Source organism: Nelumbo nucifera, chromosome 8 (assembly GCF_055504915.1).
Source record: "Nelumbo nucifera cultivar China Antique chromosome 8, China Antique-T2T, whole genome shotgun sequence".
NCBI lineage: Eukaryota > Viridiplantae > Streptophyta > Magnoliopsida > Proteales > Nelumbonaceae > Nelumbo > Nelumbo nucifera.
The window spans coordinates 16,907,088-16,932,319 of NC_142656.1; the positions used below are offsets into that span (position 1 = coordinate 16,907,088).

Here is a 25,232-nt window from a genome sequence, read left to right on the forward strand (position 1 = left end):
CTTTATAGGCATCATTTGTGCTCTCCCTCCATAAACATTAATGGCCGCATGATATCCGGCTAAATCTTTGTACAACCCCAGATCACTGAAATTCTTGAAACTCATGTTAGATGAAAAAAAAGCATCTAAACTATTCTCATAGGAGTTCACATCTCCGCCCCACAATGCCTCACAATACATCCCCGCTGTGTATTGGAAACATCTCCTGATGATGAGTTAATACATGGTGGGGATGTGCTGTGAGACGGCCTCTTGTGGGGTGAATAACTCTCTCAGTAGTGTCATCGCTCGTTCTCTTTTTAGAGAATGAATAGAGTAAATGGGCTTCAATACTAAACACTCGTCGGTGAAGAATAGTTGCCGGAAAATGGAAAACATTCTTGGTGAGTGGAATATTCTGATCAATGGTGCCACTACGAATGTTGTGGTGTTAGGGTTTATACTATTCTTTAGCTCTAAAAAAAGACTTGTAAAAACTGAGAAGTGTTGTTAATTGAATTAGGGCCTTTTTGGAATTTTAACATATTTTGAATAACGTTCTAACGATTTCTATCTGGCTCAGTGATAAAAGGGAAGTTTTTGTTGATTTTTTCAAAAGTTCATGGAAGGTATTTATTAAAATGAAACTAGAGAGGGGTTTTTACGTTTGTCAGAAACTTTAGGAGAGGTTTTTATTTTTATCCAAACAAAGTAGGAGTGCAAGTCGGGTGGAGTGGGCTAGGTTTAAGCTCAACCTGGGCCCAAGTGCCCAACCTTAAGAACTAAGCTTAAGGTCTGATTTAAGGTCAAGCTTGATCTGTTTGACTGGAGTCCAACCCGCACTAAAATTTGATGCCCTTGTGTTGGGTTTAGGCCCGGGCCAGGCTCGGGTTAGTCAATCAACCCACACTAAAAATTAATGTAAATGTATATATTTATGTATGCATGTATGTATATAAGTATATATGCATGTTGCATGTAAATAATGTGTATGTGAATTTATCTATGTATATAGTTGGCTTGGGATTGGGTTGGGGTAAGGCTGGGCTGGGCTTGGGTTGCCTAAGGGTTAGACTTGGGCCCAACCCAAAAATTAAGAAAACCAAACATTTGGGCTTAGGCCTAGCCCAAGGACTAAAAATCTAAGCCCAACTTATGTAAAATTATGGGTTGGGTCAGCCTGAGCTCTGGTTGGGCCTGTCCAAATTGCACCCCTAGAAAAAAGAAGACATTAAAATTGCAATGAATATTCCAAAAGTAAAGTTTGGTAAGCGTTTTGGAAGTAGGTCAAATGCGAAGAGGGCAAGGTCGGGAAGGATTTTGCATTTTCATGTGTGAAAAGGGTTTTAAATCTAAAAATCCAACTTACTTAGGTTTTGGAGAAGGTACAAGTTGGGAGGTGGGTAGAGTCTGGAATTTACAAAACACTCCCTAAACCCACCCCATAGCCATCCCTAATGATTGATGATCTAGTAGCTGAGATGGTCACTCAGCACTAGAGGTGGGATCAAACCTATATAACTGTAGGCAAATGTTTCCTAAACAACACTTGCCGAGACAAGTGCATTTACCAATATTCTTTTGTTTCTAAGTAAAGGTATACGTATACGATGTTCATTTTATCCACCCACTTACCCATCCCCATTTTCCGAAAAACGAATAGTACCTAAAGAAAATAATAATGGTAAGAAAATTAATGGAGGTATTCTGTGCTTTTGGATAGTGACACTTTCCTCAACATTTTCCTACAACAACTCCACAACTCATCTTTTTTACGAAACAGTGGCGTGTTTAAATATAGGGATTATAATAGATAAGGACAACTTTTGGGCCCTAATATCAATAAAAGTAATATTTTTTAAAAAAATTCAAAAATAAGTTAAATTTTTAAAAATAATATCAATTAAGGGTAAAAACATTGTTAATCTTCTTCCTCTTGCAATCCATTCATCAGCGCCACCGCTGCCCGCCACTGCTTTCGGCAACGCCTCTACCTATCTTTGCCCGCCTCCGCCTCCACCTCCGGTAATGCCGGAGGTGGGTGGAAGCAAAGGCGGTGGCGGCACTGGTGGTCATTCCTTTGCCCAACGCTGCCACCTCCGGAGGCAGAGGCGAAGGTGGGAGGAGATTGGCGGAGGCATTGCTGTAGGCGGTGGCGAACGGCAGTGCTGATGAATGGATTGCAAGAGAAAGAAGATGAATAGTATTTTTGCCCTTAATTGATATTATTTTTAAAAAATTAACATATTTTTAATTTTTTTTAAAAGTATTATTTTTATTGATATTAAGGCCCTAAATTGCCTTTATCTGTTATAATCCCTTAAAACCTGGAGGGGTTATTGAATGATGTCACGTGAACCTTGAAACCATTAAAAATCCCAAAACTACCCTTACTTTGTTCATGAGACCTTTTTTGCCTCTCATTTATTGAGTCTCTAAAACCCTAATTATTTATCCTTTCTTTCCCATTTTCTTTTGAATAGGGTATTGAAGCAATAAATATAAAATCGATCTATGTATTAATTATATCATTTTCATCATTTTACAATTTTATTCTCTCAACTACTAAAGCCATTAATAGATATTGTTAAATTTATCATGCACAATTACAATTACATCAGTTTACGCGCTTTTCATGTGAGATTCCCCTGGCTGAGGTGGTGTTTTTTTTATTTTTTTATTTTTTTATTTTTTTATTTTTTATAAAAGTTGAGGTGCACTGTTAAATTAAATGTGATGTTTTCTGTTGTTGTATCTAAAAGAAGTGCAGAACGAGTCTTGGGCCTCTTGGCTATGCAATTCAATGCACATCTCAGTCGTTGTGTTCCTCGCGACATCCCTCAGATTTTGGTCAACCGATACGGTTTTTATTTTTTTTAGTTATTTTTTTACATTTTAGTTTTTTAGAAAGCTTTTAACATGTTTTTTATTATTAAAAAAATAGGGGTCCAAAACACTTGAAAATAGGCATTTTGGACCGTATCTTTTTCAAAAGATATGATATGATACGCTCCGTATCAAGCGTATCATACCGATACTTTGAATCATGCTAAGACCTATACTCACCTCATATCATCAATCAAAAAAACCCCTAAGAAAGTGAAACGGAATCTGCTTGTCACACATGAGCACCTCACAAACACATTCACCGTGCATTGAGAATATTTCCCACGAATAATAAATAAGTTACAAGTATGGGAGATATTTTCAATACATAGTAGGATGTGTGTGAAGTTGTTTGAGATGCCCTGTGTGGAGGGCAGAACGGATCTCAACAAAGCAGAAAAGCCCAAAATATAATAGAATATTGAAAAAAGTACGGAAACACACGATGCAGAATTTTAAATTCCAATCTCCCCTCTACAACTAGCCCTGTCAGTTACGGTCAGATGCATTCCCCCTGAACTTTGGGCCTATTAAATTCTGAGCTGGGCTGATTTGTACTTCTCCTTGATGAAGACTCAAAGGTGGCAATTCCAAAGCGTTCCGTACTGGTTAATGGTTTGGATTAATTGGCCAAACCGACTATACCTGTGGTAGAGAAAAAAAGTTGAATATTTTTTGCTGCCTCAAATTTTGAACCAATAATGAGAAACACGTGGGTGTTGCTGTTTTGTTGGATGACCTATCATTCGTCTTGAAATGGGATAGTTTTATTCTTGCATTTGCATTTGGATAAATAGAATAAAACTAACCACCATTTAGGGTGTTTACATTAAATGTTAAACCGATCAAATCGATCATACCAGCTCAATCCAAGTCGAGTTGATTGGTTTTTCAAATATACCGGTTGGTTTTAGTTTGTATGAGAAAATAAATCGACATTTCGGTTTGGTTTTGATTCTATATATTTAAGTAATTATTAATTAGTCCTTACCCTATATGTTAAATATTGATATATTTTATTTATGTTTTGTTTGGACTTTGAAAAAAAATGGTTATTTATGATAAAAAACTAAAAACGTAAAACCAATACAAATATAATACAATGGTACAATATTTAATCCAGTTTTGTATAAATTTAAATATATATTGACAAAAAAATAGTTTTGCACAAAAAATTAATCAATTTAAATATATATTTTGATTTTGCATAAAAACTAAAAAGAAATAAACTTAAATATAGATAGATATTTTAGTTTAAAATATATATAAAAACCGACTAAATTGATAAACCGACCCAAACTGATCTTTGATGTTTCATTCAGTTTTGCTTCAGGGTCAATTAATTTCAGTTTAGTTAATAAATAAACCGACTAGATCGGATCAGTTGAAGAAAACGACTGAAACTGACCCTATGTATTATCAAATTATCAATTGATCAGTTTAACAATTATTTAATTTAAGAAATGATAAAAATTAAGAAAGTAAAATCAATACTTTTAACGACGTTTGAAATAAACGTCATTATAGGTTCAAAAATAAACGTCGTCAAACTTTGTGTTTCGACGACGTTTGAGACAAACGTCACCGAAAATATATGGCGGGAAAGAGTTTTTACGAAGTTACTTTAAACGTCGTCAAGCATTATGAAGAAACGTTGCACAAAGTAAGTTGTAGCAACAATTATGTACGACTGTTGCAAAAAGTCAATTTTTGACGACATTTATTATTAGCGTCGTAAAAGGTGGACTTTTTTACGACGTTTCGTTTAAACGTCTTAAAACTGACGTCGTCAAAACCTTCTTTTCTTATAGTGCGACCTATGAACACCCCTACCGCCGTTGGAGGGAGATGACACCTGATTTAACATAGCCATGATATATATCAAACATCTGTTTCATCTATTATTTTGTAAACTTTTAGTGAATTTTAATGCTACTTTTCTCATCTCCATATGTTGTCAGTCAAAACACAGCTAATTAAGATTATATTCTGAGCTGATTATTTAATGCATTTAATCTCATGGGTTGAACTTATCTAATGATGGGTGTTATTCTCCGGGAACATCTCTAATGAGTCTCATTCAATGTCCCCCTCGGGATCTCCTACCCTCAAACTCTTATGACATCCAACCCATAAGATGATGCACATTGGAAACATCAAATCTCTCTATGAATCATAAGGTAGATATTCCTAATATACAGCTATAGGATTTATAGTGTGGTCAAAGTTGACTCCCTTGTAATCAAGGTTTTTAAAATCGACCTGGAGAATGAATTGGTTAGGGGTCCAGCTCCTGAGTCAAATGGTTCGACCATTTGAATTGGATGGTCGATCCATTGTGATAATAAAATAAAAAAATTAAAAAAAAATGGTCAAAACCGTTCGAATGGTTAATCGTCTGGCTCAGCGGTTTGTTAATCAAAATCAACAGTTTTTAGGAAAAATCCGGTTTTCTGGAAAAACAAAACCGGTGGTCACCTGACCGGTTCCTAGTTTTTCCAATCCGACCATCCAGTCCTGTCCGGTTTTGAAAACCATGCTTGTAATCCCATAATTAGGCTCAGTTTGGAAGGAGTGCAAATACAAATATTTACAATATAAATATATACAAAATAATAGAAAACAATGTTTTAAAAAACGACCAAGAATTAGTATCGTTTTGGCCACCGTTTTCTGGGTCGATGGTTTGACTGTCCAATTCAAACGGACAACCCATTTTGAGAAAAACTTAAAATAAAAACGGCCAAAAACCATTAAACGGGTTAAATAGGTCAACAGTTTGACCACCCGATTCAACAGTTTTTGACCAGGGACCATGTTTGAGGTAAAATGGAACCGATTGCCTAAACAGTTCTCGAGCTGAAAGGTCTGACCATCTGAATCAACAGCGATTCAAAAACCATGATAAAAAATACATGATTCTATATTTCCAAACTGAGCCTTAGAATACAAATATATAGGGTGCAAAATCATGTATTTTATATTATTTTGTATATATTTATACTATACATATATGTATTTGTACTCTTTCCAATCTGACTCTTAATGAAACATAAACATGGCAGCGGTGGAAATAAATTCAAAACAACATGTGAACTGCTTTATTTCATTGGAGGGTAACAAGGGAGTGTGTTAATGCGACAGCGGTCACAAACATATGTGCTCTGGTTGTCATCTCCTCCCATATAAAAAGATTAATGTTGTTCTCCTTTGAATTTTGATGTGAATTGGATTAGATTGTGATATTTTGTAGAGAAGGAGAATCATCACCAACTCCTCTCTATAGAGATGGGAGTTAGAATAGGATTTTTTATTTTTTTTTATTGTTTGTTTTGATTTGTAATTATTAGAGCAGGTTTCCATTTTAATTAGGTAGGTTAGACTTGATTAGAATATGATAGAGTAGCAATTGGTCAGCTTAGATTTTTGATTTGGTAAAAGAGTAGTTGGGTATTGCAATGGACTTATTCCTTTAATTAAGCTAAGCTATTCATTTACATCAAAACAAACTAAAATCACAAGGGTTAGAAAACAAAGTCTTCCTTGCTGAAATATTTTTGGTCAGAAAAACTTCAAGTCAACCTTATAAAGAGACAAATGTACAACCTTAAGAGAGATCCATCACTAATGAATTGCGCATGGATATATAAAAAGATGACAAGATAATTCTTTATTCACTTCCTATGCACACCTCTATCCCATCCACTTTGGTTTGGTTGATATACTGGATTTTTTATTATGTAAAACTGTGTAATTCTCTTACAAATATTAAAACTTGGTCATAGTTCTTTGACTTATTGTTACCTTCCATTGTAAGAGATTGTAATTCTAAGCAAGTTAAATGAAATGGAGTTGTTTATGAGCTTTCTTTAAAAAAAAACTAATTTGAATGTTGTATTTTTACTAAATTGTCATATATTCAAGCTTCCTACAAGTAATTTTTAATTCATTTTTTTTTATGGAATACGATATCAAAGTCATTTTTATCAATTTTATTTTAATTTTTTTATACAATTCAATATCCAAATATAAATCTTATGGATAAGATCTGATACAAATTCAAATATAAACAAATTAAATGTAAATCTACCTATATATATCCCTTTAAATTCGATATGTTACAGTTTTACTATGTTGACAAACAACGTTTAGTGCATCACAATTTGGTTATTACTAGCTACATACGTGATGGAACTCATGATCAAGACACACTAGTTACATACTTAGGGTTCATTTGGTTTATAGTCCGAATCAGAAACAGAAAGACCTATTCTTATAGTCTGGTTGGTTCAGACAGGAATGAAAATGAGAATTGAAATTAGCAAGAATGAGATTTTATTTTCAAGGGAAGAGAAGGAAATGACCATTCCCTAAAATGGGGGAATGCCATTCCACTAGGAATGAAAATGAGATCCTGATCCAGCCTGTTCTAATTCCAGACCCTTATTCCCGTGAACATATGGGGCCTTAATTTGTAATTTAAGGACTTAAAGTAAAGACTTTATATATGTATATGTATGGATGGATGGATGCATGTGTGGCTAATTTTACCATGTAAAGTGGAAGATCCTACCGTGCATTGTTGTGGGAGGTATTCTTAATGCACGCCTGCAAGTCACTGTATGAATAGTCTTCTGAGGACCAAATCCGATTTCAATCAGCCAGAGTGCCATCATCCAACTCACAACTCACACATTTTGCCGCTGTATAACATTCTCCGGAAAAACTTTAGCTGTTGGGGGCTAACGGTCTATGTTGTTGACAGAATTTTTGGGAATGCCACGTTACCATGAGAATGGATAAATTAGTAATTACATATGAATTTATTTTTACTAAAAACCAAAGCATGGGCGTGACTAGGTGAACTGCCAAGAACATGCCCAGCCCAAAAACTGTCTCAATAGTCTATGTTGTTTGGCCCCAACAGAACAGGATCTGCGCCTCACACATGGGCGCCTCACAGGCACATCCACCGTACATTAGAAACATCTCCCGTGAATAATAACTTATAAGTACAGGAGATGTTCCCAATGCATGGTAGGATGTGCGTGTGAGGTTGGTGTGAGGCGCCCTATGTGATGAGCAGATCCGGTCTTGGCCCCAACAGCCAAAGTTAACCCACATTATCCACCGGTATGAATGTCTAGTCCACACGAGAAATTAAAATCTGCTCCTAACAGAGCGCACCTCACAGAAAAACATCTCAACATAAAAAATAAATACAAATTACGGGAAATGTTCCTGATGTGCAGCCAGACATACTGTGAAGTCGGTGTGAGGAGCAGATACGGACTCCCACACGAGATGATACCATCCACGTGTGACGCATTCTGAAGAAGGGAAAACTCTTCAGGGCGTGACGGGATCTGTTCCTCACAAATGAGCACCTCAGATGTACATCCACCGTGCATTAGAAATATCTCCTGTGAATAATAACAAATAAGTACGGGAGATGTTCCCAATGTATGATAGAATGTGTGTGTGAGGCGCGAGGTGTGAGGAGCAGATCCGGTCTCCTTCAGGGCATAGGAAATCAATCATCCAATAAATCGAAGGAGTCAGGTAATCTCAAATCTATAAAGAGAATCGAATACCCAGTCTATAGAGTCCACCCTCATCTTTTCCTTTCTGTTTATGAATAAAAAAGAAAATTTCCCTGATTTTCTCTTATTCACACTGGAAAAAAAATTCTCCTACCAAAACAAAACATCTGGATTTGATTTCTTTTGTTTTTTGGATTGTTGTACTGACAGTTATCTTTTCTTGTTGGGGTCACATTAAGTAATTGATATCTTTTGCTAAAGCCTCAATGCAACTGCTGTTGCTTATTTCTTTGAAACGGTTTTTTTCTGTCGACTGAAATCAAGATTAGAGCATGATTTAAATTTCACATTTTTACTTAATGGGATTAATCTCACTAAATTAAAATATATGTTTGGCCTCGATACTGTAGATGCAGCACGTTTTTTGAGAAAATGGTGTATTTTTTTGTTTGGAATCGTTATTGCCGGATAGGGCATTTCTTGAAGTAACAATAACATTTTCTGTTCGGTACCAATGCTTCATGAAACGTTTTCAGTATTGGTATCCATTATCTAGTGCCACATTACTGTCACCTCACATCCCTGTCCGCAGCAATGAGCTGCAGCTCTAGAAAACGCCAAATTTGACGTTGCTCCAAGCCATGCCTTCCCGATTTTTGAGGCATGGCTTGAAACACCATTTTTTATGGAAAAATGATTTCAAACAAATACTCATTTCCTGGAGTGCTGTTTTTTCCAATATAACGCTGATGTGTCACTGTTTTCTGGAGCAAGGGCAACAATGCCAAACAGACACTAAGACTAGGTAAAACGGTAAAAGCAAACTGGTGAATACTGAAGTCTGCTTATAGAAATGCTTTGTTACGGTACTCAATTGAACATTGTAATTTGTAAATTTCAATTAAAATTGAATTAATCGGTTATTTACACACTGATGAAGGACTTCTTGGCTCATGCACAGTCAAGAACTCAATACATTAATGGTGTTTCGCCCCATTTTTGGTGTTTGGATGGGCAAGGAAGGAAGAAGTTAATGGTGGGAATTTGGGATTTATCACTTTTTTCCATGGTTTTTAAAATCGGATCGGACCAGAAAAACTGGGAACCCGTTTTATTCCAGAACCGTTATTTTCCCAAAAACCGTGACCTAGGCATTCAAATCATTCAATGATTTGATCGTTTTTTTTTGTCAAAACGAGCCATCCATTCGATTCAAACAATCGTACCGTTTGACCCAGGAACTGGACTTGACCGATTCGCTGTCCAATTCAATTTTAAAAACCTTGCTTTTTTCTTTCTGCCTACCTAGTAGCTTCCACTGATATCCTAATACAGGATAGATCCCTAGGCTTACAAATAAGGATTAAAAAGGTGCCAATGAAAAAGGATAAAGGAGGGAAATTTTTCATCACGTTTGTTGAAGGTTACTTGATATTTATTAAATATAATTGGTAATTGATGGTATGATCTTTTTAGTTTTCTTCCAGTTTGACTGGTTTATTAGCCAATAAATTATTTATATTTTCCATTATTTTTAATCTCTTTTTGCAGGGTTTTTTTTGGAACAATATAATTCTAGTTACAAAGTCACTGGAATTTTGTTGATCATTCAATTCTAGTTATAATTCTTATGGTTGATGAACAGTGTGTGCATCTTAAAATTAATTTGAAATCAGTGCATTTCATGATTCTTCCCAAAAAGGGAAAAGAGAGGAAAGCAAAAAAAAAAAGAAAACTGGGATGAGATAGATTGGAGCTTGCATATAAATTGCTCCATCCATTTCATGCCATACAAGTGAAGTGGGTCCAGCATCATTGCCCTCCCTGGCCACAATGAGCCTGTTGATTGATGCAGTCTTGCTTTATATGACAATTCCATGAAAATGTTTACAGCAAATCAACATGTGTACTTCTGACCTATTATCGGTTCAACAATCTAGATCAGTTAGATGGTTCGCCAACCCTTGTAATGCTAATGGACAATGTTGATATCTTCTATGACTATTAACTTTGATACATGTAAAATGTGTTTTATGTGCAGCAGGCCTGGAGTCCTTGTATACACAGATCCTTAATGGGCCTTTTACATTCTTGTGTTTCTTATCTTAATGTAGGAAGAGTTGAGGATATTAGGATGAGTTCAAGACCAGTACCAAGGAGAGAGAGCCCATGGGGGTTGCCAGAGGGAGATAATCGACAACCTCAAGCACACAGGTATGATGATCGAGCAGAGGATGTAATCTAGGTAATGTACAGGATTTAAGCACTTTATTAAATTAGATTAAGATTCAGTCCCTAGAAAAGAGGAGACTGACCCCGCAAAAGATTTCAATTTACAATTCACCCCTTTTTATCCCTGGTTTGGCTGTCAAATCTAAGCAAGCACTTTATTAGATAATTATGAATTCCAAGTAGAGCCATGTGGACAGTGTCAACTAGTGATGCAATGTCATTAAACTAAAATTTATATGCTAACACTTTGAATTTGTTTAAAACTGTTTAGGAATGCTTTGATGGAAACCCATTTAAAACAGTTCCAGGCCTTTTCAAGCTCTTTTGGCAATGCATGTGTTTTAAACCAGGGTATTATGGTAGATTTTTAGACTAGTAATTTGAAAAATAAACTTTAAACTAGAATTTATATGAATGCTTTCTTTTCTTTTATCGAGGAAAGTTATTTATCCTATATATATATATGAACTGATTTATTTAAACTGAGTTAATAATAGTGGTAAATATGCTTGAAATACATACCCTTGAAAAATTTTGCAGAATACAACTTAATTTTTCTGCAAGGAGGAACCAACAGATCCATTTTATTATTTGCAGCTCGATACTCCAGGCATTCTTTTTTCAGATTTTGAGAGGGGGGAAAGTTGGTCAATGGGATTTTGGTTCCCATTGACCAAGAATCCCATATTTTTTTTTTTAGATTTATGTGGGAACCAAGAAAAGTTTATTTTACGTACCCATCTCCTAGGTGGGTAAATAACTTTCTCACCTAGGGGGAAAGTTGCCAACACTTGAATGGGACAAAAATGTCCTTTATAATAATGAATTTTTATGGCTAAAATGGTCATTGCCTTATTTACATGAGAAATAAAAGAACATGGATAAATGCACTTACCCGGATTAGTGTTTCCCAGAAAAAACTTACCCAGGTAACTGCATTTACCTAGGTAAGTGACTTACTGAAAATCGAATGAGTCCTAAGAGGTAAGAGGTCAAACTTGAATAAAGCTTTCACATACAATACAACCATCAGGATTTAATTAAGACAGGATATCTTTTTAGCTGTCCTGGCATTTTTAGTGAAGACGTGCTTCAGGATTAAGCAATGTGCTGTTTATCTTTCATCTTTATATATTCTTGTAATGCAAGTGTTGAATCTTAGAGGTCATTGATCAATAACTTGTTCATTCCTTGTATATTGTTATTCTTGCTTTAATGAAATAATGACAAATTTGTATTTGCTTATATCCAATAGCTCATGCCTTCAAAAAAAAAAAATCCAATAGCTCCTACAAGAACAAGTTTACTAAAACATAAAGAATTACTCATAGACAAGACAAATTAGTAGGATCAACGTTAATTTTGAGAGGTCCATGAATATTTCCCCTGCCCCCTGGAACTCATTCGTTTAACTATTTCATGGCCTTCAACTAGAATGGAGGTTGCTATCGCCGCTTCATGCATCAACGTTAATTTTGACTAGCGCGGTTATTTTAGTTGGTCCTGGTTAAACTTGTATTAGACAACACAGACAAGAGTTGTTTGGCAAATGTGTTGGACATTGTAATTTGTATTCCCTTAGAAAAATTTTAAACAGAAAATTCACCCCATGTGATAATCACATCTTTCAAAATGAGGGGAGGGGAATATTCTGGACCAGCAGTTCTTATCGGTCTCAGTGATGGCCTTGTGACATGTTGGGCCAACCAAGCGTGGTTGGAAGATCAAAAAGGCAGAGATGGAGATGGTCTCTTCTTAACATCCCTCTATGCTCTGCAAAGATGATAATTTATAATCACTGTGCAATCTCTGGCTCTGTCCGAAACCAGTTGCTGGTGTGGAATGGTCCAGACTCGAGTCACCTGCAACTAGCGTGGCCATACAAGGTAGGATTATCAGCAGTAAAAGCGTGCTTGTTCAGTTGTTTGTAGTGCAATTTCATTATGGAAGTGCAAACGAGTTTAGTCCAAATTTTGGTTGGACTTTGTCATCGTTTTCTTTTCCTATTTCGCTTCAAATTTTCAATTGTTCTGTACTCTTCATGTAATATAGCATCTATAATTGATCTCTCTTCAAGGGAAGAGAGATCTAAAAGACCCAAAGTTCTGATCACGGTAATTCTAATAAACTAAAAACTCACTACCTAAAATAATTCGAAAGATTACTAGCAAAGGGAAACTAAAAATTGGTATATATCAGAAATGGTTGTTTGGTGTCAAACCAATTTGTTCAATTTACCATTAATTGTCCTGATAAAAAAAAAAAAAGGTGAACACACTACAGCCTGAGTTTGCAACCTCGCAGATGAGTTTCTGCTGCTGTTATATAACACCTAAGATCATATCTGCTTCATGATCGACTGCTGAACCAATTGCATCCACAATAGCATACTGTGGATCATAATTGTATGATCTGAATCAACTTCTCAGACCCATTCATGAGAATATTTGTTAGACATAAATAAACATCAAATTTATCCACAACTACCTCCTTTATTGCTTCCCCATTTCTTTGGTTTCATTTTAGGGCATGCATCAATTGAATGAAATAGACATGACAAGTTATAGATTGTGCCATCATTTTATCAACCTATTTCAGAATGAATTTTAGCCAGAAAGAATCCTTGGGCTTCACATTTTTTCTGTTTTTTTTTTTATGCTCCTCAATGTAAAATCTTAATGAATTAACAGAGAGAGAGAGAGAGAGAGCAAAGCACATGCTCCAGAATGATGAACTACTCGTGGGTTATTTAAATCCTATTAAATAGTTCGGGTCAGTAAATATTGGAATGAATTGCTGAATTGAAGGTAAATATAGGTATTTTCCTCTTACACATTGTTGACCTCCATTTCAAATGGAGCAAGTCGAGAGGCAGTACTTGTGCTTGTACCACTTCTTGCCTTCTCAGAACTGGTTTTCAATCCCAATTGTTGCAATTGATGAACAACATGCGACATCCTTGGCCGCATTGATGGGACATGTTGTGTGCAAGCATATACAAGGTCCACAACCTTTTGTATGACTCCAACTTCAGGGATATCAGAGATAACTGGATCCAGCAGCTCTATGTACCTGTGTGACTGCACTAGAGGTGTGGCCCACTCAAATATAGTCTGCCAACCCACTGAATCCACTGCCTGGGCAGGTCTACGCCCACTAGCAAGTTCAAGCAACAACACTCCAAAGCTATAAACATCACTTTTTGTAGTGAGCTCATTTCTGTAGACAAATTCTGGAGCCAGGTACCCATATGTGCCTGCCATCACTGTCCTTTCATGCATCACTTCCCATGGGACAAATTTTGATAGACCTACCCCCATCAGATGTGCTCTGAACTCTTCATCAAGTAGTACATTGCTAGCATGAATATCCCGGTGCACCACATGTGGCTTCACCTTGTCATGTAGGAATCTGTACAAAGAGGTGCAGAGAGATCATAAGATTCAAAAGCTTATCAAGTATTTAAGGAGAACGATAAATGGAGATTGGAGATTTGCATTTAGAATGGAATTTGGCTATTGACAAGCATTTGCAAATAAACAAGTAGGATTATCACATCATGAAACCACCAAAACCAATAAACAAGGGGTCCTTATTCCCTTGAGGTAGAAATGCCATATGCAGCAGCTACATGAACTCTCATGAAAGAACAAGGGTCGATAACAAGAAACAATGAAAAGAACGTTTCACATTAATCATACATCATCTTTGACAGGTGACCACCACAACCAACTGTGAGTCTGTGATGTATATTCTAGAAATCTCTGGGCCCAAATATGAGACTACAGGCTCTCTATTATTGTTGTTAACTCATTATTCTCGTTCTTTTCATGTAACTAGTTCAGGGATTAAATAAAAAAAGAAGACACAAAGATCCAACTATTGTCAAATTATTGCCCCTAGGCAGGTAAAAAGTATTACAATATACAGAAGAAAGGTGCAAGTGCAACATGGTTGGAAATGAGTTTGCATCAGGAACTGTCAGAAAGCAATCAGTGTCCAACCTTTTATGGACAGAACACACATGCATAAAAAAAGCGGAATTTGATGGCCATAGATGTAAATCCATTGAAAATCCTTTGCCAATTATGCAACACAAGAAATAAGAAAAGTGGGGTTTGGAAAAATAAATTGCCTATATTCTTTGGTGGGATGTGATCCCAACATTAAGATATGCCATAAATAGATCCTTTTTCGAGTCAGGTAACAGCTAGTATTGGCTTTGCAAGTGGCCAAGTCATCTCCTACATCCTTGTACCATCCACAGAATTTCTTGTGTCAAAACCAAATTTAGCACATGATCCTGTAAACTAACAATTTCTTCTAGGTTGTAATTGTTTTTCTTTTTTTTTATTGAAGTTTTCTTTTTTACTTATCAAAAAAGAAAAAAAAAAGATATTGCCTGGCAGACCACTGAAAGTCATTCTCAATAGATTCTTCTATTTTTTCATGGGCATGATGTTCAACTGTAAACTCTGTTCTCAACCTGATTCTAGAAATGCTTGGGAAATGAGAGATTAATTGGATTACCTGAGGAATAGGAGCTAAAAATAGAACTAATACAATAATTGGATTAAAAGCATAGCTTAGGAAGGCAAGTAGTATTAGATTCTCGGAGGAATCCAATAAGTTTAACCAGAGGGTGACAAAAAGCATGAGGAAGTTTAACAACTTTGTGGATGACTTTAAGCTTAAAGAGATCCCCCTAGCTCATATGACATTTACTAGCTCATATGACATTTACTTGGTCAAATCTCCAATCTAGACCCATTTGCTCTAAATTTGATAGATTCCTGTTCTCTCTGGATTGGGAAGTTCATTGGGGAACCTTGGCTTCTAGAGCTCTTCCAAGGGTGACCTCCGATCATTGGCCCATAGTGTTATGTAAGGAGGAAAGAAGGCGTGGAGGTCCTACCCCCTTTAGATTTGAAATTATGTGATTACTCCACCCAGGTTTTAACAACAAAGTGAGGGAGTGGTGGTTTGAGTGTAACCCATTGGTGGAATGGGAGGGGATGAAATCCCATAAGAAACTTCAATTTTTGAAAGCAAAAATCAAGGAGTGGAATTTGGTGGAGTTTGGGAGGATAGAAAAGAGAAAGGGAGATCTGCTGGATAAGATTGAAAGCCTTGACTCTAAAGAAGAAAGGGGAGAACTTGGAGAGGAAGACATTGAGCTCAGGAGAGATTTAAGAAGACAGTTAGAGGACTGCCTGCACAAGGAGGAAATTAGCTGGAGGCAAAAATCTCGGTGTAAATGGGTGCAAGAGGGGGACAGAAACACTAGGTTCTTCCACTCTCTAGTAGAAGGCAGGAGAAGGAAGAACCTGATCTCCAAATTGGTAGTAGATGGAGTTGAGCTAGTGCATCAAGAGGAGATTGTCGGGGCTTGTGTGGAGCACTTCAAATCTATCCTAAGAAGGCCTGTGTGTAGAAGGGTGTGGGTAGAAGGATTTGATTGGCCAGATGTAGGGGTGGAGAACAGGAGAAGGTTGGAGAGAAGCTTTAGTTTAGAAGAAATCAAGGAGGCTGTATTTTCTATGGATAGAACAAAAGCCCCAGGGCCGGATGGGTTCACAATGGCTTTTTATCAGGACTGTTGGGACATTTTGAAAGATGATCTTTTGCAGGTATTTGAGGAGTTTTACAGGAGAGGAATTGTCAATCCGGGTGTGAACTCTACATTTATAGCCTTAATTCCAAAAAAGAAAGATGCTTCCCACCCGAAGGATTTTAGGCCAATTAGCTTGGTTAATAGCTTGTATAAGATCATTGCAAAAGTGTTGTCTTTGAGGCTAAAAAAGGTTTTGCCAGATATCATTGCACACTACCAAGGAGCTTTTGTGAATGGAAGACAAATTACTGATCAGATTTTAATTGCTAATGAGAGTGTGGAGAACTTTAAGAGGGATAAGAAGAAGGGAGTGGTTTGTAAGTTGGACTTAGAAAAGGCTTATGACTTGGTGGATTGGGAACTTTTGAGGAAAGTTTTGACTAAATTTGGGTTTGGGGCTAGATGGTGTAAGTGGATCATGGGTTGTGTCCAGAATTGTCATTACTCAGTGCTAGTGAATGGGACAGTGGTAGACTTCTTTCCAGCCAGTAAGGGTATAAGACAAGGAGACCCCCTTTCTCCTTTCTTGTTCATTCTAATTGCAGAGGTTTTGGGGAAATTGATTCACAGAGCAGATTCTAGGGGGCTCATTAGAGGCTGGAGAGTTGGGAGGGCGGAAACCCCTCTTACTCACTTGCAGTTTGCTGACGACACGATTCTGTTTTGTGAAGGCGGTAATGTAAGCTTTATTAGGAATTTGAAGTCGGTGATACAACTGTTTGAGCAAATATCCAACTTGAAAGTTAACCTTGGGAAAAGTTGTGTTGTGGGGGTGAATTTGGAGGAGGGAGAGATCAGGGAGAGTGCTGAAGTGTTGGGGTGTGAAGTCTCGGGTTGGCCTTTGAACTACTTAGGGTTGCCTTTAGGGGATAATCCCATGAGAGAGAGCTTTTGGAACCCGGTGGTGGAAAGGTTCAAAAAAAGACTAGTGTCATGGAAAAAGAACTACCTCTCTCTTGGTGGGAGAATTACTCTTATTAAGGCCACGCTTGCTAATTTACCTATCTTTTTCCTGTCGGTGTTTAAAATCCCAGTGAAGGTTGCTAATAGATTGGAGAAGTTAATGAGAGATTTCCTATGGGAACCGGGAGAGGAAAAGAGGGATCAAAGAGTGAGCTGGGAGATAGTTTGTAGGAGTAAGTCATGTGGTGGCTTGGGGCTTGGGAATATTAGGAGAAGGAATATGACTCTGTTGGGAAAGTGGTTGTGGAGATTCCCCTTGGAGAAGGAGAAGCTTTGGGCTAGAATAGTGGCAAGTATTCATGGGCTGGAGCATAATGGAGGGGACGCTGGAATCAGAGCTAGGACCACAAGCAATTCTCCTTGGAAAGCCATTCATGACCTACTACTAGTTTTCTCCCCTAATATCAGGTATGATTTGAATTCCGGTAACTCCATAAAATTTTGGGAACAAACCTGGGTGGGGAGTGCCCCTCTAAAGGATCAGTTTCCTTCTTTGTTTGCTCTTTCTGATTTGAAAAATGAGCCAATCTCGTCTTTTACCACCTCGTCTTCTTCCATTTCTGGGATTGGGTGGAACTTGGGTCTAAGAAGGGATTTGAGGGACTCAGACTTTGACATTATTTTGAGCCTTATTGCAATTCTTGATAACGTTGTCTTAGACCCCACTAGGGCGGACTCTAGAATTTGGACACCTTCTCCCAATGGCATTTTTACTTGTGCTTCTTTCTTCAAAGCCTTAAGTCAGTCCACCAGTCCTACCTTCCCTCCTTTTCCTGTTGATGAGGTTTGGTGCAGAGCAATACCTCCTAGGGTTGGTAGTTTTTGTTGGGAAGCCTATCTGGAAAGAATCAATACTGGTGATTTACTCCAAAAGAAGAGACCCAATACTTGTTTGTCACCTCAGTGGTGTGTTCTTTGTAAAGCGGATGGGGAGACTGGTTTTCACCTATTGGTGTCTTGCCATTTTGCGAGGTCAATTTGGGAATGGGCTTTGTCCCTATTTGGTTGTTGTTGGAACCTCCCATCAGACTTGCAAAGCCTTTTTTCCCCTTCTTTTTTCCGGTGGCGAATAAAAAGGGGAAGGACAATGTGGAGAGGACTAAGGGTTGTAGAATGTTGGACACTTTGGGAAGAAAGAAACTTTAGGATATTCTCAGAAACTCAGAGAGGAGCAGCAGATCTGAGGGCTATCATTCATATTAGGATGGTACAGTGGCTGAAATCTTTGGAGCTTTTCACAGATTACATTGTGGATGACATGTTGAGGAAGTGGGGTGAAATTGCAAGTTGCACACAAACTAAGTCAATAATGAGTGTGGCTTGGACCCCTCCACCTAGTGAATTCGTGAAACTAAACTTTGATGGGTGTAGCAGGGGAAATCCGGGACAATCGGGGATTGGGGGTGTTTTTAGGGATGAAAATGGGGTCATTTCTGCCATGTTCTCAGGCCCAATTGGAGTGGGTGACTCCCTTAGAGCTGAGATCTTTGCAGTTATGGAAAGAGTCCAAAAAACTCAGGAGTTGAACATCAGGAAACTCTTAATTGAAGGGGATTCAGAGGTGGTGATAGGGTGGCTACTTAAATATCACAATGGCTTATGGAAGTACAATAATGAAAAGAGGAAATTCAAGTGGCTGGTGCAGGAGATGGAAGTTAAGATACGTTGGGTTAAAAGATCGGCTAATTCCCTAGCTGACGGTTTAGCTAAACAAGGGGCAGAAAGGGATTCACTTTTTTGGGCCAAGCTGTAATTTAGTGTGTTTTCTTTCTTTCTCTTTCTTTTTTCCTTTTCTTGAGGTTCTTTGTTGCTCTTGGAAGATAAGCGTGTTTGTCTTCTTTTTGTAAATCTTCTATTGATGAATTAATGAAAGTGTTATTGATCAAAAAAAAAAAAAACGAAAAGAGGAAAGAGAAAGTATAGAAAGAGGATAACTTACAAGAATCATACCTAGAAGCATTGAATGCATGGACACCCCCAACAAGAAACCAAATTATATATGGCTTTTATGCGCATGCTCTCTCTCTCCTATATCAAACCTACATTTCTTAAAATTAAAACTAAATTAGTTAGTTCTTTTACCTAAACAAACTTTGTTAAATGGTTGGATCCCTGGTGTTGCTATGCCTGACACGTGTTTTGAAAAGTCAGACAAGTCAACTTCTGGGCGTGCATCAACTTACAAGTCCTCTCTGTTAGATGGGTTACAATCTTCAATCTTTATTATTTATTATTATGTTCTATTATGCATCATTATTTATTCCTGCTTCTATGTTTTTATGCTGCAGATTGTGTTGTACAACCAGGGGTATCAGAGATAAAGAACCAAGTCTAAAAGGTGGTTGTCCATGCAGAAAACCTTGCAAGGACACGTGGAGGACTTAACTGGCACCTCAAACGGGGGGGGGGGGGGGGGAATCAACAGCACATCAACTACTAGAACAAGCAAGGAGAATTCAGAGAACATATTTCTCATCTGGTTCCTCCATTGGCATTTGCCTATTCCATTTTAATATGGTACCATAATGTTTAACTCTAGTTAAAAGCAGATGACTGTACATCAAGGGGATTAAGAAAAAAGAGAGGCAACTTGGATGCAGATAAATAAAAAAAAGTCCTTCCTGAGATCTTTGTACAAAGAAGAAAACAAATAGTAAGGTAGAAAATAAAACCTAGATAATCTCATTGAAATTTTAATATAAGTGTATCCATACATATAAGTATGATAACAAGGGAGTAATAGGGTTCAAAAAAAAAAAAGAAAACAAAAGATAACAAGGGAGTAATAAAACTAGTTCAGCAAAACAAAAAGATGAAAAGAAAACAATAAAAGCAGGTTATGATACCATTATGCCTTGTTGAAAGCTATGATGGCCAGATGTGAATATTAACACAGATACAAATGTAGGAAATAGGTAAGCAACTTCCATTTCCTAATATCCAGACATGGATTCAGATATTAGTATCTCCTATTGACATGGATTCAATATCTAGTTTTTAAAGCCATAATGTCATTTCTCAATACTTTTTAGCTAAACTTCTAACACATTGATTTTTTATGGTATGATTTGATAAACCATATCAGTTTAGATATTCTAAAAGTGTTATTGTTATAAAGTACACTCTAGAAGTTGTAATCCAGTACCAGTGTATCAAGTGCATATTGTGTCTGGACATGTACAGGTACCTAGGCATTGCAGGTTGAAAAACTAGCAGAAAAAGATATGCAGTTTTTGCAGAAAAAACATAACTGTAGTACAAAATTGGAAGAAACTGAAACTAATGCAGTTTCAGGTGCACGTTTCACTTAGGCTGCAGTAGAGGTATAGAATTCAATACTTACGCAATTCCCTGTGCAAGAGTTATGGCGATTCTCATTCTCATTGCCCAATCCAAGCTTCTCCCACCCCTAGGTATGTGGTGTAGCCATCTATCTAGGGGCCCATTAGCAACAAACTCATAAACAATATAACGGTCACCATGATCATAGCAACATCCTTTCACCGCCACCAGATTAGGATGATGGAGCTTTGCAACTCTTCCAATCTCTGAATAAAATTCCTTCTTTCTTTGAAAGCTAGACCTTTTCAATCTCTTGACTGCTATCCTTGTTCCATCAGGTAAAAGCCCACTATATGTGCCACCAGTCTTGGCATCTCCAACAAGACGGTTACCCTCACTGAAATTCTTTGTAATTGACCTCAGTTCCTCATTGCTGAAGACTTTCCATGATGGGGTAACTGATGCAGATGTAGATGGATTAGATGCTTTGCGAGACCTTCTGCGCCTCTTGCTCCTCCTGTATGCAAGCAACCAAATTACAATAGCCAAAGTTGTGCAAAGGATCAGCCCACTAACAGTTGCAAGGATGATAAGATACTCCTTGTGGCGGCGCAGGTGGTAGCATTTGTTCTCTGTCAAAGATGAAACCTTTTTAATGAGGATACAAGAGTTTTACTCTGGGTAACCAACCATTAGATATATAACAAGCTCCATGGAGGCAAAGAAATAAGAAACAAGAAAAGCCACCAGCTTGACTCCTTTTGTTAAAACTGTTCTTATCTCAAAGAGGAATTAAGAAAAGAACACAAAAGAAGAAAAAGATGGTAAAATAATTATAAGGTAATTGAATACCTATATCAAGCATACAGATGAACTCATGAGAGTTGTTGCATCTCTCACCCACAAGGGTTGGCTGGCCATTAGTCACCAATGTACAGGTATTGATCAGATTAATGCCTTCACATGATGAATTGGAGCAATTGGAGCGAAATGGTGCCCCAGGGAAGATGGACTCATTCCAATGTGTTGCATTGTCAGACCACTTCCAACTAAAACCACCTGTAGAACTGAAGCCTCTTCCTCCAACCCAGCAGCCTTTTGCTGTATTACTGCAGAGTTTTCCAGCAAAATTTAGTTCCTTGGCTGATGTCAGTGCTGCCAAGTGCCCATTATAATCCCTACATCGAGACTCTGATTCATCCCAATAACTGGAGTTTTCTATCAGCCCAAAACACTTGCTCTTATTTGGACTGATTACCCAATCATCAGGGCAAAGTGACTTATTTGAGCTGATCTCCCAACTAGTAGGGCAAAGTGCTGCTATCAAACAAATGCAACATTTCAGGAAAATACTAACTCAAAAGGCTATTTCTGTGATCAAGAAGCAGAAAAAATAAAATGCATTACTACATTTAAAATCTTTTAAGAATTTAACATCTGAAACTAATCAAACTAATAAGAACATTGACCTGCTTCAAGTAATTATATCTATGATTTACATATAGTAAATGTCTTGATTAGGTGTCATCAACTGTGTGATCATTATCCTTATTAAAAGGAAAAAAGCTTTCTCACAAAGAACCTAAACGCTCAAGTCAAGAAAACCGTTTCCCAAGTATATGGGATTGGCTACACAAATCCTTTTCCACTATTCCACTCTATTCAGTGTCATATCCATTGTTAGATTATTTCTCAGTTTTTCTTATCAGTAAACAAGTATTTTATTTAAAATTCAGATTGGAAACAGTTTATACAACTTGGTGGTGGGAATGTTGATCCCATTTAAGAACACTTTTCTATCCCTCATCACAGTGCAGCCCAAAATAATTATTTCTCAGTAATTCAATTCATATCCTTTTCATCCTGTCCCTAGCTCTTCTAAACCTTTCAATTTTCAACAGATCATCTTACTAGTGCATAGATGATCTTCTATGCACATGGCTAAACCATCATAGTGCATTATCATTCCTTTTATCACCCTTGGAGGGGGAGCACTTCTCCAAGACTCCCATGAATATAGACATTTCAAAGCCAATCTTTTAATGTTTAACCATTCATCCATCTCAACATTTACTTTATGCTCCACACAAATACAGTATTGCTTGGTTTTCATACTTTCATCATCACATAAGCTTTATCCCAACTTTATGGGGTTGGCAATCCTGTTTTGCCATTCCATTCTGTTTAGTGCCAAACTGCCACATCTATTGTTAAATTATGAATGCTTAGATGGTACATCGATACTTTGAACCTTGTGTTTTTTATTTATTTTTTTTTTATTTTTTAGTTTTTTTCCAAAGCTTCAAAGGTTGGGAATATTGTTATTTAACATTTAAAATCAACAGCTTAAAAAAAAAAACTTAAACAGCATATTGGTGACCAGTCAATACATTGTGAAAATTCGACCCTTGCTTAAATCATTTGTTACTACTTCAACCACGTCCTTTTTGGCCAGCCCCTTCAACTCGCAATAGACTGCTTCTTCTTACAAGTGCTCTATGCACATGGCCAAACCAACCTAGTCTACTTTATCTCATTCCATCATCCATTGGAACTACTTGAATGACTTCATTTCCGAACCTATCCTTTCTAGTTGTTTTGCTCATCCATCTCAGCATACACATTTCTACTACACTCATTTTTTGGACATGTTGTTTCTTAATACCCAACACTTTGCTCCATACAACATTGTTGGTCTTACAACTGTGTTATAAAATTTCCTTTTAACCTGAGTGGTATTTACCTATCCATTTTGCCCATCCTGCTCTAATTCTATGGGAGACATCCTCCTCAATCTCTCCCTTGTTATGAATTAACAAACCAATGTAACAAAAAATGTCACATTGAATCATCTCTTAGTCTCTAATTATGAAGCAGTCCAAATAAATCCCCTTCATTTCACCCATATCACTCTATTCATATGGGCTACATCCTCCTAAATCTCCCTCTTTTTTTATGAATTATTCAACCAAAGTAACAAAAGATATCACAATGGAGTATCTCATGGTTTGTAATTCTAATTGTATCCTCGTTCTCATTCCCAAAAAAAGGTCCATTACATGATGTTGGTTCTCACTCCAGTTGTCAATAAATTTACACTGCATATATTCTATTTTAATCTTACCTAACATCACTTGATTCTAAAGTATCTCTACAAAAATCTAATTTTGCACTTAATCACTGTATTCATGCAAATCCTGCAATGTATATACCATTAAACAACATGGATGTCTTGGGCTCTTTATGGTTACATACTCTGTCTTACATGTTAGAATTTATAATCTAAAATGGGGGTTCTGTATCTTTTTAATTAAACTCAGTTTCAAATTCAGTCAAATTATTTTTATTAAGTGAAGTGGATTCACTTCAACTAAGTGCAGTTTCACTTCAGTTAAAGAAAGTGGTTTTTTAGACTTAGTTTCACATAAGTCTTTGATGGAAGGATGCCTATATAAACTCAGCTTAGGTCCCTTCTCTTGCATCAAAAAGCACGTGGTACACCCGGCAAAAAAGAGAACACCGAAGCTTGTTCAGACATGAAGACCAAATGTAGTATTCCGTCTGGATTCTTCTAAATGGCAGGTATAATTCTTCACATTAATGTATTTCCATACATTATACTCAGATATGTTATATGTATGTTTAGCATTACATCCACGGCAGTAGATACGCATTCTGCTCTTTGCCTCTTATACAACTTAGATGAAGAAACTGTCTTATTGACAAGGTAACATAGCATACAGGAGCAAACAGACGGACTGTTTTCTTTGTCAGCTTCCTATCTAAGATACAAAATAACAGTCAAGGATCCCCTGATGCTCTGGGTAAACAACCAATTGCTAGGAGTAGTTACCCTGTTATAGGTCCAAGATATCAATTATTGAAGTTTCTCAGGACTATAATTAAAGGAACATCACACCCGAAAAAAAAAATGCCTTGATCATACTGAAAATACCATTAAAAGCACACGAAAAAACACATACACACATTACTTATGTAGAGAATCATAGCCATCAAAACATCCTTAGACCTTTTTCCCTTTACCCTCACATATAAATTCTGAGCCTTTTGCAGTACAATCTCATCTAAGTTCTAATCTCTCAGATTTTGGAACTTGGAAACATTGTTTGTGTGTGTATGTGTTGGGGGAAGGGGGGGGGGTGAAGAACGACTCACTGCTTTGTGCCCTAACGAGACTGGTGAAACAGAAGCTGAAAATCAGTAGAGAGTAAAGTTGGGAGGTTCTGATCCTCTTCTCCATGCTGCAATTCAGAAGGAGAAATGTCCCCTCTTGTACCCTCGTATTCCTCCTCCTATTGAGAGAAGAAATAGAGGTAGAAAGATAGTAAATGCATGTACTCCATTACACTGAGCCTACTCCTCGCAGCTGCTTCATTGTTGTCTTCGTAAATTGAGCTCATATGAGGATCGACAGATGGCTCAGACTCGCCGCATCCTCTCTCTCACTCTCTCTCCTTCCTGTGCGAGTGCGAACTGCGAAGGAGAAGTGTCTTCGTTTCTTGGAGAGGCAACTGTAAATAACAGTTAGCTCCTTCGTTTTTCAGACAACTCCACATGACCTCCCCTGAAATTTCTGCAACAAGGATTCACCGTCAGTGTACCGTAAGAAACTTGAAACGGACCAAGTCTTTTTCTTAATGTCGTTTATATCCTTCATTTGACCCGCTACCTCGGTAAAATATAACCACTTATTTCATATCCAATAAGCATTT

The 25,232-nt window shown here is 37.2% G+C and overlaps 1 protein-coding gene and 1 pseudogene across 2 annotated transcripts; one reads left to right on the forward strand and one right to left on the reverse strand.

The window, feature by feature from the left end:
• Positions 1 to 319: 319 nt before the first annotated feature.
• Positions 320 to 12,399, forward strand: LOC104592645 (uncharacterized; annotated as a pseudogene).
• A 969-nt stretch (positions 12,400 to 13,368) lies between these two features.
• On the reverse strand, positions 13,369 to 25,008 carry LOC104592549 (C-type lectin receptor-like tyrosine-protein kinase At1g52310). 2 transcript variants are annotated; one of them, XM_010251975.3, is made up of 4 exons: positions 24,676 to 25,008; positions 21,352 to 21,816; positions 20,561 to 21,131; positions 13,369 to 14,051 (listed from the first exon to the last, which is right to left on the reverse strand). In XM_010251975.3, the coding sequence occupies exons 1-4, from the start codon at positions 24,758 to 24,760 to the stop codon at positions 13,469 to 13,471; spliced, it is 1,704 nt and encodes a 567-aa protein (XP_010250277.1). In that variant the 5' UTR covers positions 24,761 to 25,008; the 3' UTR covers positions 13,369 to 13,468. The 2 variants fall into 2 exon arrangements, with proteins under 2 accessions (XP_010250277.1, XP_010250276.1); XM_010251974.3 differs by having other exon boundaries at positions 21,352 to 21,819; positions 24,676 to 25,005.
• Between the last annotated feature and the right edge of the window lie 224 nt (positions 25,009 to 25,232).